This window comes from Pipistrellus hanaki (genome assembly GCF_964339955.1).
Source record: "Pipistrellus hanaki genome assembly, chromosome: 9".
Taxonomy (NCBI): Eukaryota; Metazoa; Chordata; class Mammalia; order Chiroptera; family Vespertilionidae; genus Pipistrellus; species Pipistrellus hanaki.
This window is the reverse complement of record NC_140511.1, coordinates 65790775-65805939: the sequence shown is the minus strand read 5'-3', so window position 1 is coordinate 65805939 and position 15165 is coordinate 65790775. Positions and strand designations below refer to the sequence as shown.

General features: G+C 48.5%; 1 protein-coding gene across 1 annotated transcript in view; it reads left to right on the top strand.

Moving 5' to 3' along the window:
• PTPRJ (protein tyrosine phosphatase receptor type J) overlaps positions 1-7021 on the top strand; it is a 132996-nt gene extending 125975 nt beyond the window's left edge. Inside the window, exons 22-24 of the mRNA XM_084894999.1 lie at positions 510-670; positions 2233-2368; positions 4841-7021. Coding sequence (XP_084751125.1) covers positions 510-670; positions 2233-2368; positions 4841-4999 — 456 coding nt within the window. The 3' untranslated portion in view covers positions 5000-7021. The remainder of the gene's footprint in view (positions 1-509; positions 671-2232; positions 2369-4840) is intronic.
• The last annotated feature ends 8144 nt before the right edge of the window (positions 7022-15165 follow it).

The window sequence follows — 15165 nt, the reverse complement described above, 5'->3', positions numbered from 1 at the left end:
ACCCTTTAGTTTTACTTTCTTAAGGAGCATTTCATGTTATGAGGAATCGATGAGTATATTGAAGTTTGTGTAAGCACTTTATTAGCTGTTGCACCAAAATACAATGCTAATTTCTAGTTGTAACCACTGCTGGTGAAAGCCACCTTTCAGCCATTTGGTGCGGGTCAGCATTCAGGCACTGCTTTGTTTCACAGCTTTCTGATGTGACCAAGCAGCTTTTCTCTCGGGATCTACCCTCTAGTTTCTTCTTCGTTTTTAAAAAAAATATGTTTTTATTGATTTTTAGAGAGAGAAGAAGGGGGGGAGAGAGAGAAGGAAACATCAAGGTAGGAGAGAAACATTCATTAGCTGCCTCCCATACACGCCCTGTCTGAGGACTGCACCTGCAATTCGAGCATGTGCCCTGACCAGGAATTGAACTGGGACCCCTTGGTACATGGGGCAACACTCAAGCAACTGAGCCACACTGGCCAGAGTTAACACCTCTTATTTCTTTTCTTGGCTTTTAGAAACAGACAAGTGACAGCCACCCTCTGCGACAATTCCACTTCACGTCCTGGCCTGACCACGGGGTTCCCGACACCACTGACCTGCTCATCAACTTCCGGTATCTTGTCCGTGACTACATGAAGCAGAGTCCTCCCGGGTCTCCAATTCTGGTGCATTGCAGGTAGGCAGGTGGCGCTTCACCTGGGACTGATTTCAAAGGAATTATAAGTACGAACACTTTTGAAAAGCAAGGTCTGGATTGGATGCAGTAGGCATCTACAGAGTCAGGAAAGGCTTGTAGACGGGGCCACAACTTAGTCCCTAAACCCTGGGACAGGGAATGGCAAACGATAGCTTGTGGGCCAGATCTGGTAGGTTGCCTGTATTTTTTTTAAAACTATAATATAATGTATTTTAATGTATTTCTTATTTATAATATTTTCTTGTAAAATATTTCAACCTTGCAAAAATATAGAGAAGAGTAACCATGTATAAGGCATACCACGAGACCACATGGGTTTCTTTTTGTTAATAATACATTCTAGCTATAAAGTCTCCACCTACCGGTCTCCTATCCCAGGTGAATGTGGTCCTAAAGTTCATGTGCGTTATTCCCTTGCGTGCTTTTATGTTTTATTGCACATGCATATATCTCTCTGGTTTCATACAGCTTTAAACTTTTACCAGATTTTATGGTGCATACATCATTCTGCAACCTGTTGTCTTCATTCAGCATGTTGGTTTGTTATTTAACGATATCGAAACACATAATTCCAGTTTGTTTTACTAATTCACTTAAAATATTTTTTTTGACATACAAAAAACTGCACATCACTTAATATATACAACTTGACAAGCTTGGGGATAAGTGTATATATATATATATATATATATATATATATATATATATATATATATATATATCTCCATGATACTATCACCACAATCTGTGTTGCTGCCTATTTTTGTGAAGTTGTCCTGGGCCACAGCTGTGCTCGTTAGTTTGAATATTGTCTGAAGTGACTGTCACGCCACAATGGCAGAAAGAGGCCACTGGCTTGCACAGTGAGGATAGTTACCGTCTGGCCCTTTGCAGAAGGAGTTTGCCACCCCCTCCTCTGGAAAAGTGACACGAGCTTTAAAGCAAATGGGCGAATTTAAGACAGGAGAAAGGAGGAGCTGTGTTACCCCCAGGGGAATAAATTGATGAAACTTGCCATCCTAGCTTATGGTGGCAACTTGACCGGGCCTGGGGATCCAAGAAGCTCTGGCAAGTTGGTTTTTAGTTTTCTTAAAAAAAAAAAAAAAAAAGTATTTTTATTGATTTCAGAGAGAAAGGAAGAGGGAGAGAGAGGAGAGAGACAGAAACATCAATAATGAAAGAGATTCATGGATCGGCTGCCTCCTGCATACCCCACACTGGGAGTCAAGCCCGCAACTTAGGCATGTGCCCTCCTGACTGGGAATCAAATCGTGATCTCCTGGTTCCTACGTCGATGCTCCACCACGGAGCCACAGCCCCTGGGCTAGCAAGGTGTTTTATGTGTGGCATTTGACTCCAAAGGAACGTTAGGATTTGGGCCGCCGTCCCAAGCGAGCTGAGGTTTCAGGAGAGCAAACGTTCCGTGATCCTGGGCTCTGTCCTCGCAGCCTGGTCATGGAGGAGAGCAAACAGCTGACAGGGCAGAGGAAGCTGGCAGCAGGGGTCACCCACCGAGACGTGCTTGTTCCCTTCCCTTCTAGTGCGGGCGTCGGAAGGACGGGCACTTTCATCGCCATCGACCGTCTCATCTATCAGATAGAGAACGAGTACTCCGTGGATGTGTACGGGATTGTGTACGACCTTCGCATGCACAGGCCTTTAATGGTGCAAACCGAGGTGAGGCCCACGGCTGTGGGACAATCCGCCCTTCCTGTCTGTTCGCGTCACGCACTCGTGTTAGGCTGTGCCACCCTTCCAGATCTTTCTGGCTCCTGGCCGTGATGTAACAACTCGATTTCTTTAAGATCCTTAACTGACGTGGGCTTGAACTACCCGATACAGTGACCCATGGTACCGATATCATGGATGGCACCACATCCCTAGACAGGATCCTTACCCACTGCCACCGACTCACCCGTAATCTCAGCAGGTCCCTGAACTTTGGCTTCCGGATTTAACACTCATAAAATTGGCCTTTGAGCTCTTTGTTTCTTTTTTTTCTTTTTTTCTTTTTTTTTTTTTTTTAAATATGTTTTTATTGATTTCAGAGAGAGGAAGGGAGAGGGAGAAAGAGAGAGAGAAACATCAGCGACAACAGAGAACCATTGATCGGTTGCCTCCAGCATGCTCCCTCCTGGGGATCGGGCCTGTAACCTGGGCATGTGCCCTTAACTGGAATCGAACCATGACCTCCCGGTTCATAGGTTGATGCTCAACCACTGAGCAACACCAGCCGGGCTCGCTCTTTGTTTCTAAGCTCTGACCATCCTTGAAATAAAGTAGTGAAACAGACTTATCAAATATGAATAATATGAAATAACATAATGCTGCTTTACACATGAATATAGCCATGCATCCCAGCCTGTGCCCGTGAGAGAACAGCAGGTCCATAGCTGTGGGAGGATGGTGGGCAACTGAGAAAGGGGATGCTTGGTAGCCACGGGGCCGCCCTGAAATGTTTCCGGCGAGCCTTTGCCAGGCATGTTCCCAGCACATATATTGGGAAGTGGCCCTTCTCGAAGCTGCAGGGTGAATTGCCTAGGCCAGGGTGAGAGCAGCAGGTTCATTTAGTATCTGGCTGTCGCCGTGACTATGTGCGCGGTTTTGGAGTCCAGCAGGGAACGTTCTAGAGGCCTGGGGACATGGCGTGCTTTGGGGTGAGCCGTGTGGTGGTTGTGCAAATTGTGGAATCGCCCTCTTGTGTTGGTTGGAAAAGACATTTTCTTTTTTTTTTTTCCGCCATAATTACGTAGAGTAGCAGTTCTCTACCTTTGTTCCTCCTTTGAGAGAAACAGACATCTTATACCTGCTTACAAATGATTTCCAGGTCCCCTTTTAAATTTTGAAAGTAATATGAACTTAACTGAAAATAATATTAAAATGAAAAGATCCGATGAAGACAGCATTATATAGGGTAGATTTTTTTCTCTTTTACTTTTTGTTTCCCACCCACATTCCCTGGAAGTAGCCAATGTTTACAGCTTGTGTGTATTATATCTTCAGAGGCTTCTTGATGTACAGCTGCAGAAAAACACGTGTCCGTACACACACACACACACACACACACACACACGACCTGGAGTATTCTTAAAAAATGAAACCCTATTTTATATACAATGCTGCCCTGCAGTTTATTTCCTCTTACAGCATCATGGGTATTTTTCTGTGTTGGCATATACCTTTCCTTCCTTTTTGAATGGACACTACAGAGCTGATATGCTGCCTCCGGGTGGTCCCCACTGGACTCTACCTCCATCACCCCCCTCAATCCTACCCCCTCTGCTGAGAATCACAGTCTATTCCTTATTCTGCACATCCTCACCAGCCAAGAGAATCTTTTGGAAACGTTTATGATGTGAATGTGCGTGTGCGTTACCACCTCCACATCCTTCCTTTGCCCTTCCCCACGATCCGGGTATTTCTCCTTGGATGTGACACCGGCACATGGCGATGAGAAAGTGGGACTGTCGGGGGCTGTGGTGGGGGCATATTCCTGGTTACCGGTGGGATGAGTTCACTTTTCTTTCCTCCATGAGCATGGAAAACCAGAAAAAGTGAGCAGGATTTTTTTCTTTCTAAAAAACAGAATTTTAAAAATATATATTTTTTATTGATTTTTTTTACAGAGAGGAAGGGAGAGTGATAGAGAGTTAGAAACACCGATCAGCTGCCTCCTGCACACCCCCTACTGGGGATGTGCCCGCCACCAAGGTACATGCCCTTGACTGGAATCGAACCTGGGACCCTTCAGTCCGCAGGCCGACACTCTATCCACTGAGCCAAACCGGTCAGGGCCAGATTTTTTTTTTAAAGACTATTTTTATGTGATCTACATGTGAAAGCCAGGATCATGTTAGGTTGGATATATTTTAAATGTCAGAGGTCTGTTTTTACTACTTCATCTGGGAATCTTGCTGAGGGGAGGTTTCGGGAGGCTGCCCCTCTGGCTGAGACTCAGTGATGGTGAGATTCTTGCTCTCTGGGGTTGCAGGTCTCACTGGAAAGTGGTTACCCCTGGACGCGTTAACCTGAAGTATTCGCTGAGGGGTGGGTGGGGTTGGGGAGTGGGAATCAGTTTGAAAATCAGGGTGGATGCTGATCTCCAGGACCTGTGCTTACTCGCTTCCTTCTTTTCCCCTTGTCCAACAGGACCAGTATGTTTTCCTCAATCAGTGTGTTTTGGATATCATCCGATCCCATAAAGACTCGAAAGTGGATCTCATCTACCAGAACACCACCGCCATGACAATCTACGAGAACATCGCCCCCATGGCCACGTTTGGACAAACCAATGGTTACATCGCCTGATTCCAAAGGGAAAATTTCTGGTGTTAATGAGGTCGCCACACCCACAGCAAAGAAAGACGCCCTGAAGTGGACATGCTTTTAGATGTCTAGTATCTTAATTCTTTGATCTGTTTTTGTTAGAACGAATTGAGGGTGTAAAGCTGCCCACGTAACACGTGACAGGTGAAAGGTTGGGGCTGTTGGGGGCTGCGGATGGGTGATGAGCCAGTCAGCTGCATCCTGGTCCCCGGTGGGAGGAGTTCACTCTTTCCCCCTGAGAATGATGGAAAACCAGGAAACGTGAGCTATGATTCTTTTTCTTTTTTCTTTCTTTTTCAAAACAGATTTTTTTTCTTTTTAAAACAAAACAAAACTATTTTATATGATCCACATGGGAAAGCCAGGATCGTGTTGGGTTGAATATATTTTAAGTATCAGAGGTCTATTTTTACCTACTGAATCTCGGGATCTCTCTGATGGAAGATGCTTAACTGTGGACCTTGATGATGGTGCAGGGAGGGGCCGGCGGCCCTCTCCGGCCTGGGTTTTCTATTTGAACATGTGCCTTTTCTGAATTATGCTTCCACAGGCAGAACTCAGAAGATTTCTCTATTTTTGTACTGAATCTCATAATTGGACTCTGCGGAATATTTAAACGGTAGTTTAGTGTCAGAGGTCCAGCCTTCTCGGTAACATTCCTATTCTTGATTAGAGGAGGCCCCTCCCTCACTATCTCCCCCTCCCCCCCCATTTTGTGTTTTATTCTTTCCTCCCCTCCCCCCCGTTCCCCTCCCCCACTAACACCCCTCCCCCCGCCTCTCATCTGTGTTCTATTCTTTCGTCCCCTCCCTCCCTTTCTCCGCCCCCCAGTTCCCCACAGATGTGTGTGTTCAGCCCACTGGTTGAGTGAGAGTGGAATTTGGAGGGTGGGCGGGTAGGGAAGCAAAGGAAACCCTACACTGATGGACTCTCCTTTTCTAGTCCCTGTTCTGTCCTTTCATTCCCTCATTTCGTACTTGGTAAGAAGGATTATTTAAAGGTGCAATATGTGACTAGTGATTCCTGATGCTCTAGGTTCTTAGCAATGTTTTACTCAGGTTGGCATTTTATGTGTGTGTGTGTGTGTGTGTGTGTGTGTAAGTGCGTGGCAATCTGTGAACACTTCAGTGTGAAAACAAGTGTCAAATTAATTCCTCCTCCTTCGAAGTCCACTGGCTTTAGTCTGTCTGTGGTGACACATATTGATATCTACTGTATATATATATAGATACTAAACCCTCAAAAAAAAAACAACAGTCATTCCTTTGAATTGAGGTGTACAAAGTTTGAATTGGTATCAAGATGTACCTATTATTTTGAAAACCTCTTTTCACTCTACTGCTGCTGTAATTACTTTGATTTAAAAAAAAAAAATGTAGATTAACTTTTTTTTTTTCCTTCAGGTGTGTATCCACCACGAATTTCAGAATTTATGTGGATTAATTTTATTGGTACATAATCTGTTAAACTTCTCAAGGCATTAACATGGAAGGTTGTGTTTCTTTTTATTTTATATCGTGGCTCAGGTTCTATTGTGAAGAAGTGTTTGAGTGTGTCCTCCCGTCGGCAGTGGAGGATACGAGGTCTTATGAAGGAATGTCCGGCCCCCGAAAGCCCGTGGCCCTCGGCCACGGCCATGAGTCCTGCTGTAACCTTAGGATGAATGTGTCCTATTGGAGACGGGAGCGGGGTCCTCTCCAGGGGCCCTGCTCCCGGTGGGCCTGTAGGAGCCCTTCCCCCGACCCTGCCTCGCTCCTCAGCTCACCGGCACTTTGATAGCGGAACTGAACGTGTGACTGGGTGTTTGGGGTCGGGAGGGGTGAACCACGACGTACTGATGCTCTTGACTCAGTTCAGAGGTCAGTGCTGTCCGCCTGCCGTCCCCTTTCCCTTTGAGGTACCGAAAGAATGACAAGGAGAGGCGGTGAGGTCTCGTGTTGGGGAGAACCTGACTTCCCAAACGGAAATTGCACTTTTCTTTTGCTGAATAAATCCTTTGCTGTCTTTGGTAGTAAGCAGTTCATTCAAGGCCAGACCCTTCGAGGAATGGGTTGGCCCGGCCAGCTCGGGCCCTCTGGACCCCACTTCCGAGGGGGGCCTTGGGCTGTGTAGGTCTGAATCCAGGAAGCCACACAGTTGCGGGGTGTGGGGTGCAGCCGGGTGTGGGCTTCCCGACCTTCACTCTGGTCTGGCCCCCCATGCAGACAGGTCTCAGAGTCCCGTAGCTTCAGTCAGAGGTGCCCGCTGAGGCAGCAGCTCTGTGGCCACCCTCCTCCCCGCCCCAGCTGGTCAGGAAGCCCTTGTGGTGGGTCTGATCTGGGTGTCACCTCCCCGGGAGATGCTGTGCCCTGCCTTGCCCCTGTCACTGTCATGGAGACATCCGAGGAAAGGGCTTGCCTCTAACAATCCCTTTAAAAGGAATGAAAAAAGCAACAATAATTATAACCATATTGTATAGAAACTAAAAAAACAACAACAACCCGGAACCCTCTCCCTTCCACCTGGCGTGGGCTGGGGAGCTGGCCAGGAGCACCCTCGGGCCACTCCCGCACGCCATTCCCAGCCCCAGAGGAAGGCCTGTGCTGGAGAGGCCTGCACTCCGGGCGGCAGGTCACACGGAGGTCACCTCGCCTCTCTGCATCCTGAAGACGCCGTGGACGGGGTGAGGGGGGCGGCCGGAGTATTTATAGCGCAGGGTCCGCTGAGGGAAGGTTCGCGTGTAACTGTGAAGGGTGTGGAGGCTGGGAGATGGTCCCGGGAAAGAGGAAGGTGCTTTTGAGCTCTTGCCCCAAACCCTCCCAGGAACAAATAACTCGAATTGGAGGGACCCTGGAGAGGGCGGGATTGCCCTGCGCTAGTAGCTGAGTGACATGCAGACACGCAGCCAGGGTGGGGTGAGTGGGCCTTGGTTTGGGGGCTGTGGGTCCTGGGCTCTCTTCTCCAAGCAAAGACGTTTTGCCTCCAAAGTTCCATCGAGAGGCAACGGCGTCTGGGGTGTGTTCTCTGTGGGCGTGTGGTGACGGCCAGAGGTGGCCTCCTTGGCTCCCCTGGGTTTGGGCTTCGTCAAGTTCGAGGCTCTGGAGTGGGGGTGGGGGCTCACTCTGCAGCTGATTCACGTTTGCTTTTCACGTAGAAGAGAAAGCCTGGTTCGCTTTTGGAACGATCGGTCACGCTTACTGAGCTAAACAAGCGTCGGTGACTGATGCTGATTTACCTCCCAAGTCCCAGGTCCTGCGTTTTCAGACTGTCCAGAGCAGCCGGGAGTTCAACATACTGTAGCTTTTTTTTTTACCTCCCGCGGGGCACATAAGGGTAGGATGTGTTGATGTAGACTCTAAAACTGTAATTTTTCTTGTAGCTATTTTGGAATGATGCATATTTCTAATGTTTGTTATACTTGTACAGAGTATTGCTGTCGGTTGCTTTTCTCTGTTTGTTTTTTAAGGGGGAAAAAAATGGCCTGAAATGTTTTTTTTTTTTTTAAAGACTTACAAAGACCAAATATAAAAAAAAAAAATGTCAACACGTTATGCCTTTGTTTGTTTCTTTCCCCCCTCCTTCCTTGGTGTCGGCACTGTTTCATTTACCACTTGGCTTACAGCTCTGCATTCAACTGGGGCGTCCTTGACCAAAACATGCTTCCTGGTGGGACTTCCCACATCCCATTAGTTTGCTGGGGCAGCCATCACAAGGTGTTACCGAAGGGGGTTGGGGGGTAGGGCTGAGGCAGCAGACATTTATTTCTCATGGTTCTGGAGGCGGGAAGTCCAAGATGGAGGTGTTGGCAGGACTCGTTTCCTTCGACCACCTCCCTGTGTCCTCACATGGTCGCTCCTCCGTGTGTGTCTGTGTCCCATTCTCCCTTTGTTACGAGGACATCAGTCCTAGTGGGTTAGAGCCCACCCTGGTGACCCACTTTTACCTTCATTACCTCTTGAAAGTCCTGGCCTCCAAACACATTCACATTCGGAGGTACTTGGGAAGATACAGTTCAGCCCAAAACACACATCCTGGGAGATGAAGGGGAAAGGGGGCTTGGGAGAATTGAGTGTGCATCGAAGAGGTTGGCTGTGTGTGCTCTCAGAGGGTCCCCACCCTGGTTTCAGGGGTTTATTGTGGAAGGACTTGGGGGAAATCCCACAATTGCTGGGATATGTGGCAACTGGGGTAGTTTTCATCTCATCCCTTTTCTGTTACGCTTGATGCAAACACTAAGCAGGCAAAGAGGACTTGGTTTTGAGATCTCTCTCGCTCCTCGTGCCTGAGCCAAGTGAATCCATTCGGCAGTGACGCATGGTAGATGTGATGCCCAAGTATCTACCATGCACCAGCCACTGAGGGTGTCCACGGTAACACAACAGACAGAAGTCTCAGCCCTCATGTAGCGTATGTTCTGCTCAGAGGAGTCCGACAAACAGCATGTACATAAAACCTTTAGTGGGTTAGAGGGTGAAAATATAGAGGAAAAGAGCATTTCACTCCCTGATGCAATTTGTCGTCATCACATGACAAGGAAATCGCTCTGCACGTTCCCCCTGTGTTCTCCACACACAAGCCCGGCTTTGGGGGAAATGAAAGGAGATGGTGGACAGACACGGTGCACACGTCCAGGCCGGGCGGGGAGACCAAGGTGACCGCAGCAGAAGTCCTGCCCGGAGGAGAGGGCAGGCTAGAGGGACGGGCCAGGTGCCAGTGTGGCGCCAACGGAAAGCGAGCCCTGTGACGTGCCAGACGGGGGCTGAAAGGAACAGGTAACAGGGGTCCCGGAAGCAGTGAGAGTCGGTTGGCATTGGAGCTGAGTCTGAAGCAGAATTTCAGCAGGAGGATAAAGAGGGTGTGGGGGGCGTGGGGTGCGGAAGTGCATGCTTTGCGAGGAGCACGGTGAGGCGTCCCCGCGACGGGGATGTGAGCGTGCAGGACGGGGTCAGGGGAGGTGGTGGCGGGTGACCCTGAAAGGTAAAAGCTCTAGGACTGTATGCGTGGGTGACTAAGACAGTCTCACCTTAAAAATACTGGACCAGGTATGTGTGTATGTATAGACATACACACACATCTAGGTAAACACACACGCACACACAGTCACACACGCACACACAGTCACACACACACACACACACACACACACACACACAATTTCACCTTCTCTGTTTTCTTTGGCTGGAAACTGCACGGTACTCACGGGTTGGCCATGACAGGATGAAGGAAGGGCACCAGCAGACGGCTGGCTGGTTAATGGGAGTAAAGGAGATACTTGACCTCGGAAAACAGGGTGCACTGAGCACTCTAATGGGAGATGTGTCTCCTGGGCCTTTAGGTCCTCTTGAGGTTCTCAGCAGATCAGGCAGGGTGATCCCTCATGCCTTTTGAGGACACCCACCCCCTCTCACCCAACACTCCCTTTCTTCTTTTTCTTTTCCTCCTGTCCTCCTCATATGGAGACTACGGCTAAATGCTCGCCTGCTTGCCAAGGGCACAATAACTAGTAACAGTTCCAGCACACTCCCGAGTTGTTCACTGTGACACAGCGGGTGCAACAAGGCCCGTGTGCCAGGCATGGCACCCTTTAGTGCACATGTGTCAAACACAAGGCCCGCGGGCCAAATCCAGCCCGCCAGGCCTTGCAATGTGGCCCGCACCGCGCTGTCATCACTGCACTCCGCTGTCAGTTTATGACATTGTCAGTTTATGACTGTTCAGTAAACCATTCGGCCTGCGATTTAGGCTGGATTTTAGATTTTGGCCCCTTCTCTGATTGAGTTTGACACCCCTACTTTAGAATGTTGGGGTCTGCCCGAGTTCTGTCGTTATCATCAGTTTTCTGATTAAGCAAAAAGCTCCGATCTGGAGCGTATCACAGTGGAATTACTCCAGACCCAATTGCTCCCCTGGCTGAGGACAGAAAGTGTTTTGCTTTGAGAAAGATGCTTCTAGGTGTCTGGGTGTATGCAGAACAGCGCGGACCCGAAATTTGGAGGCCGGAACCTTACCAGGTTCTCCTGTGCCCAGGATGACCGAGTGGCAGTCACAGGGCCCTTCCCTGTGAGACAAGCCCTGGGTGTCCCTGGCCTTGGGGGCGCGGTACCAGTGGCTCATGGGATGCGGTTGGCCCTCGAGCAAGTCGGGTTTGAATTGCAGGGTCCGCTTCTAGGCGGATTTTAGAAAATAACAAATACACTCAACCCGTGATATGGACAGGTTTCGCACCGTGGGTTCATCCAACCGCAACAGCATTTTCTCATTCGTGGCCTCAGATTCGCCACCGCAGATTCGCCATCGCGGATGGAAAGTGCTGTTTTCAATGCGCGGCTGGTTGAATCCGGGACTGAGAAGCGTTCACGCGCGGATGTGGGCGCCCCTGACCCCGGCGTCCTGGGTGGGTGGTGGGTCCACCGCGCACAGCCCCTCTGCCCGAGCAGACTGGGCGTCCTCCTGCTCCAGCCGAGGGAGGGGAGAGGCCCCCCAGGGAGGGGAGAGGCCCCCCAGGAGGGGAGAGGCCCCCCAGGGAGGGGCACCCTGAGCCTGAGGCCGCCTGGCCATCAGCCTTCCATGGGAAGTTTCCTAGTCAGACCCGCCACTCAGCAGAGAAGCTCAAGGTAAGTTCACTAAGAAAAACGATGGCAGTTAATTTTTTTTTTTTTTTTTTTTTTTTTTTTTTTTTTTTTTTTTTTTTTTTTTTGCACAAATGAATGTGGTTATAATTGTGAGGCTGCAATATGCAGAGAAACTCAACATAGTGCCTGGAACACCTGATAAGGGGTAGGTATCTATGGATAAACGTACGTTTTATTGATCGTCTGCTCTTGGGCGGGCAGTGGGCCTGGGGGGATGTGCTTTTGTGAAGAAAACCAGCAAGGTCACTGCCTTTGTGGGATTTAAGAGAGAAAAGCAATTTATGGAACTACAGGTAGAGAAGAGCCCTTTAAAAATGAGTGAAGTGACTACAAGACAAGAACAGCTCTAGAATCATGTATTGGTGGGATTAGGCCTGGCTTTTATTTTTATTTTCACTTGCCTAAATTTTCTGATTTCTCCCAATGACTATGGAGTACTTGTTAACAATAATTAATGAAAACTTAAGCATTTTCCCCTCATGACTCAATGTACTTTAAAATATATTTGTCATGTTTTACAAAGTTTTAAAAAATACACTTTTTATTTATTTCAGAGAGGAAGGGAAAGGGAGAGAGGAATATCAACGATGAGAAAATCATTGATTGGCTGCCTCCTGCTCGCCCTCCCGCCCCCTTTCCCCCCCAATGGGGAAGGAGACCAAAACCTGGGCAGCCTGGAATGAAACCGTGACCTGGTTCCTAGGTCCACGCTCACCTACTGAGCCACACCTGTCCGGCAACAAAGTTCTTTAAAATGAATGTTAAATGAAATTCTTTTACAATGAAAAGCTGTTGCTGGCAGCCTGTGCAGGTTAAGTTTTTGGACGGTAGAGTCTGTGCTGTCAGGTGGAAGGAATCGAGGGCCTAATTTCTCTTTCCTGGCTGAGTGTGGGGAGCAGAAGGAGGAGGCAGGGAGAACAGAAGGTTAAGCCCTGCTCCCCAAAGTTCTGACAGCCCTCCCATCCCTGTGGGATTGGTTGTGGGAGATCCCTGGGACCTCTGAGGAAAAACATGAGACCCTAACCCTTACCAGTTACATCCTGTGGAAGTCACTTTCCTGTGGCCCAGTAAGGCCTTCAGACAGTTATTTGAGCAGCGCCGCCTGGGGCCGCAGGTTTGGATGCGGCCACGAGGTGGCGCCAGAGGACTGGGTTAAGGAAGCAATCCCTGATTAGACTGTAAGAGGGAAACAGGAAATTGGACTGGAAAAGGAACCAGGGAGTTGATGCCTAAAACGAACAACAGGGAGATGGAAGTGGCCTTGACAGCAGTCAGTAGTTTTCCCCTCTTATGTTCATGGTTAAAAAATGAGGAAATTTAGGAAAGAAAAAGAAGGAAAAAAATCTGTGTGGCTTCCAGCGAACAAGATGGCTCCGAGTAGCGGTCCCCTCCCACATGTACCAGGGTTGGTCTGTGTGACCAGCAGAACAGAGCTGAAGTGATGATATGTTACTTCTGAGATTAGGTTGTAAAGGACTCTGCAGCCTCTCTCTTGGTCTTTCTCTTTCTGTCATGAGCAGCCATGAGAGGACTCTGTACTTTCTGCCAATAGCCAAGTGATTTTGGAAGCAGATTCTCTAACTCCAGTTAAATCTTCGGATGACTGCAAATCCCCATCCTCGCCCCCGACAGCTTGACTGCAACCCCCCAGGAGACCTTGAGTCAGAACTGCGCAGCTGAGCCACTCCCAGATTCCCGATGCGTAGGACCTGCTTTAGGCTTTAGAGACAGATGGACCTGGTTTGTGTCCTAGCTGACCACCTACTAGCTGTGATCCCGAAGACTAGTCCCTCTATCTCCTTGAGCCTCTAGTTCTTGGTCTGTAAAAGGAGAGTAATAATAGCACTCACACACAGCTTTAAATGAGATAATGTAGTATACAAAATTCAAGATTAACTGCTAGCTGCTGTTTTATATAGGTAGAGGCAGGAGTAAATGTCTTAGTTCTGAGAAGTTAAATGGGTAGCCGCCTCCTCCTCCTCCTCCTCCTCTTCCTCCTCCTCCTCCTCCTCCTCCTCCTCCTCCTCCTCCTCTTCATCCTCCTTCTTCTAAAAAGCATTCACCACTGGGGATTGAGCCAACAACCCAGGCATATGCTCTTGATCAGAACCAAACCTGAAACTTTCCATTTCGAAGGCTGATGCTCCATCCACTGAGCCAAACCAGCTAGGGCCTGACTCACCTTCTTAATAATGCAGACACAGTGAGTGTGGGGACCTTAGTATGCCTTTCCCGAGACAGAGCAGAAAGTGCCTCTCCTCTGGGTCTGCACAGTTTCCACACAGAGCAGGGGGCTTTCTGGGAAGGGAAGGGCCCAGACCGCCTAACTTTCGGTCTGTGAGATGTGCCATCAAGAGAACCTCTTTTGGTGCTTTCAGGGTGACATGGGCTAGGATCCACCCACATAAAAGAATATGGAAAGAGCCAAGAGGGAGCCCTCCATGAAGGAAAGGGGGCCTGGTGTCGGTGATACAGGCTCAGCATTGGGGTGTGTGGGGAGGCTTGATTTGTTGCAGCCTGTGCCTGGGGATAGAAGCCCCCCTGGATCTGGCTGACCTGGACCATTGTGTTTTTGGGAGCAGTAGATGAGCATGAGAAGGTGAACAAAGAGAACTATGACCTTGGAGCTCATGGATGGAGTCTAATCTGTAGCAGTGGGTAGTCTACCCATGCCCATCATATTATGCAGAACCCATCAGGTGGCGATAACCAAAGACAGGGCATGGTTTTGGAAGACCATAATCCTTTGCACTGTTCCACATGTTTCTTGGATGATTTGGTGTGGAGATAGGATTCCACATTATGTGAGAGCTAATAGACTTCTCTATTAAGGCATGTGCGACTCAAGCCATTAACTGGGAAGATAAAAGACATGATTTAATTTGTACCTTCCAGATGGTGAAAAAAATTGTATGATGTGGGTAAACTAACTGTCATAAAAGCAAGCAACCCCCAGATCTCAGTGGTTTTATATCTATGTCACAGTTTAATGTGGCTGGTACCATTCAAGGACCTAAGCTGATACAGGTTCCACCACTGTTAACCCACACTCTCAAGGTCATCCAGAGTGTCACCATCCAGCTAGCAGATGAAGAGGAGGAGAAAGTGTAAGACCATGTGTGGGAGGTTTCTGTGGGCTGGGTTTGAAAATGACATATATTATGTTCATGCACATTCTATTGGTAGGGAAAGAGCATTACACTGTGTACCCAGGAAGAAGAGGAGAGTTGTGGATACTGGTGAGCACTGTGTTCTTTGCCTCATTGGTTAGGCCAATGGATTATGTGCTTAGCTCAGCACCTGGCACATAGTAGGGATTTTGTAAATGGTTGTATCCTCCTCCCCTTCTAGAGCCACCTGCCTATGGAAGAAGTAGTCAGGAAAGAATAACCTTTATTTATTTTTTTTTTGCATTGACGTGCAACCCAGCTGCTTGTATGTATCTTCTTTTATGGATGTAATGGGTGTGCTGGGAGATGTTGTGTCTTGGTTTTGGTCCACAGTGTGGTTATAGGAGGAGGAACTGCAAGCTGTTGT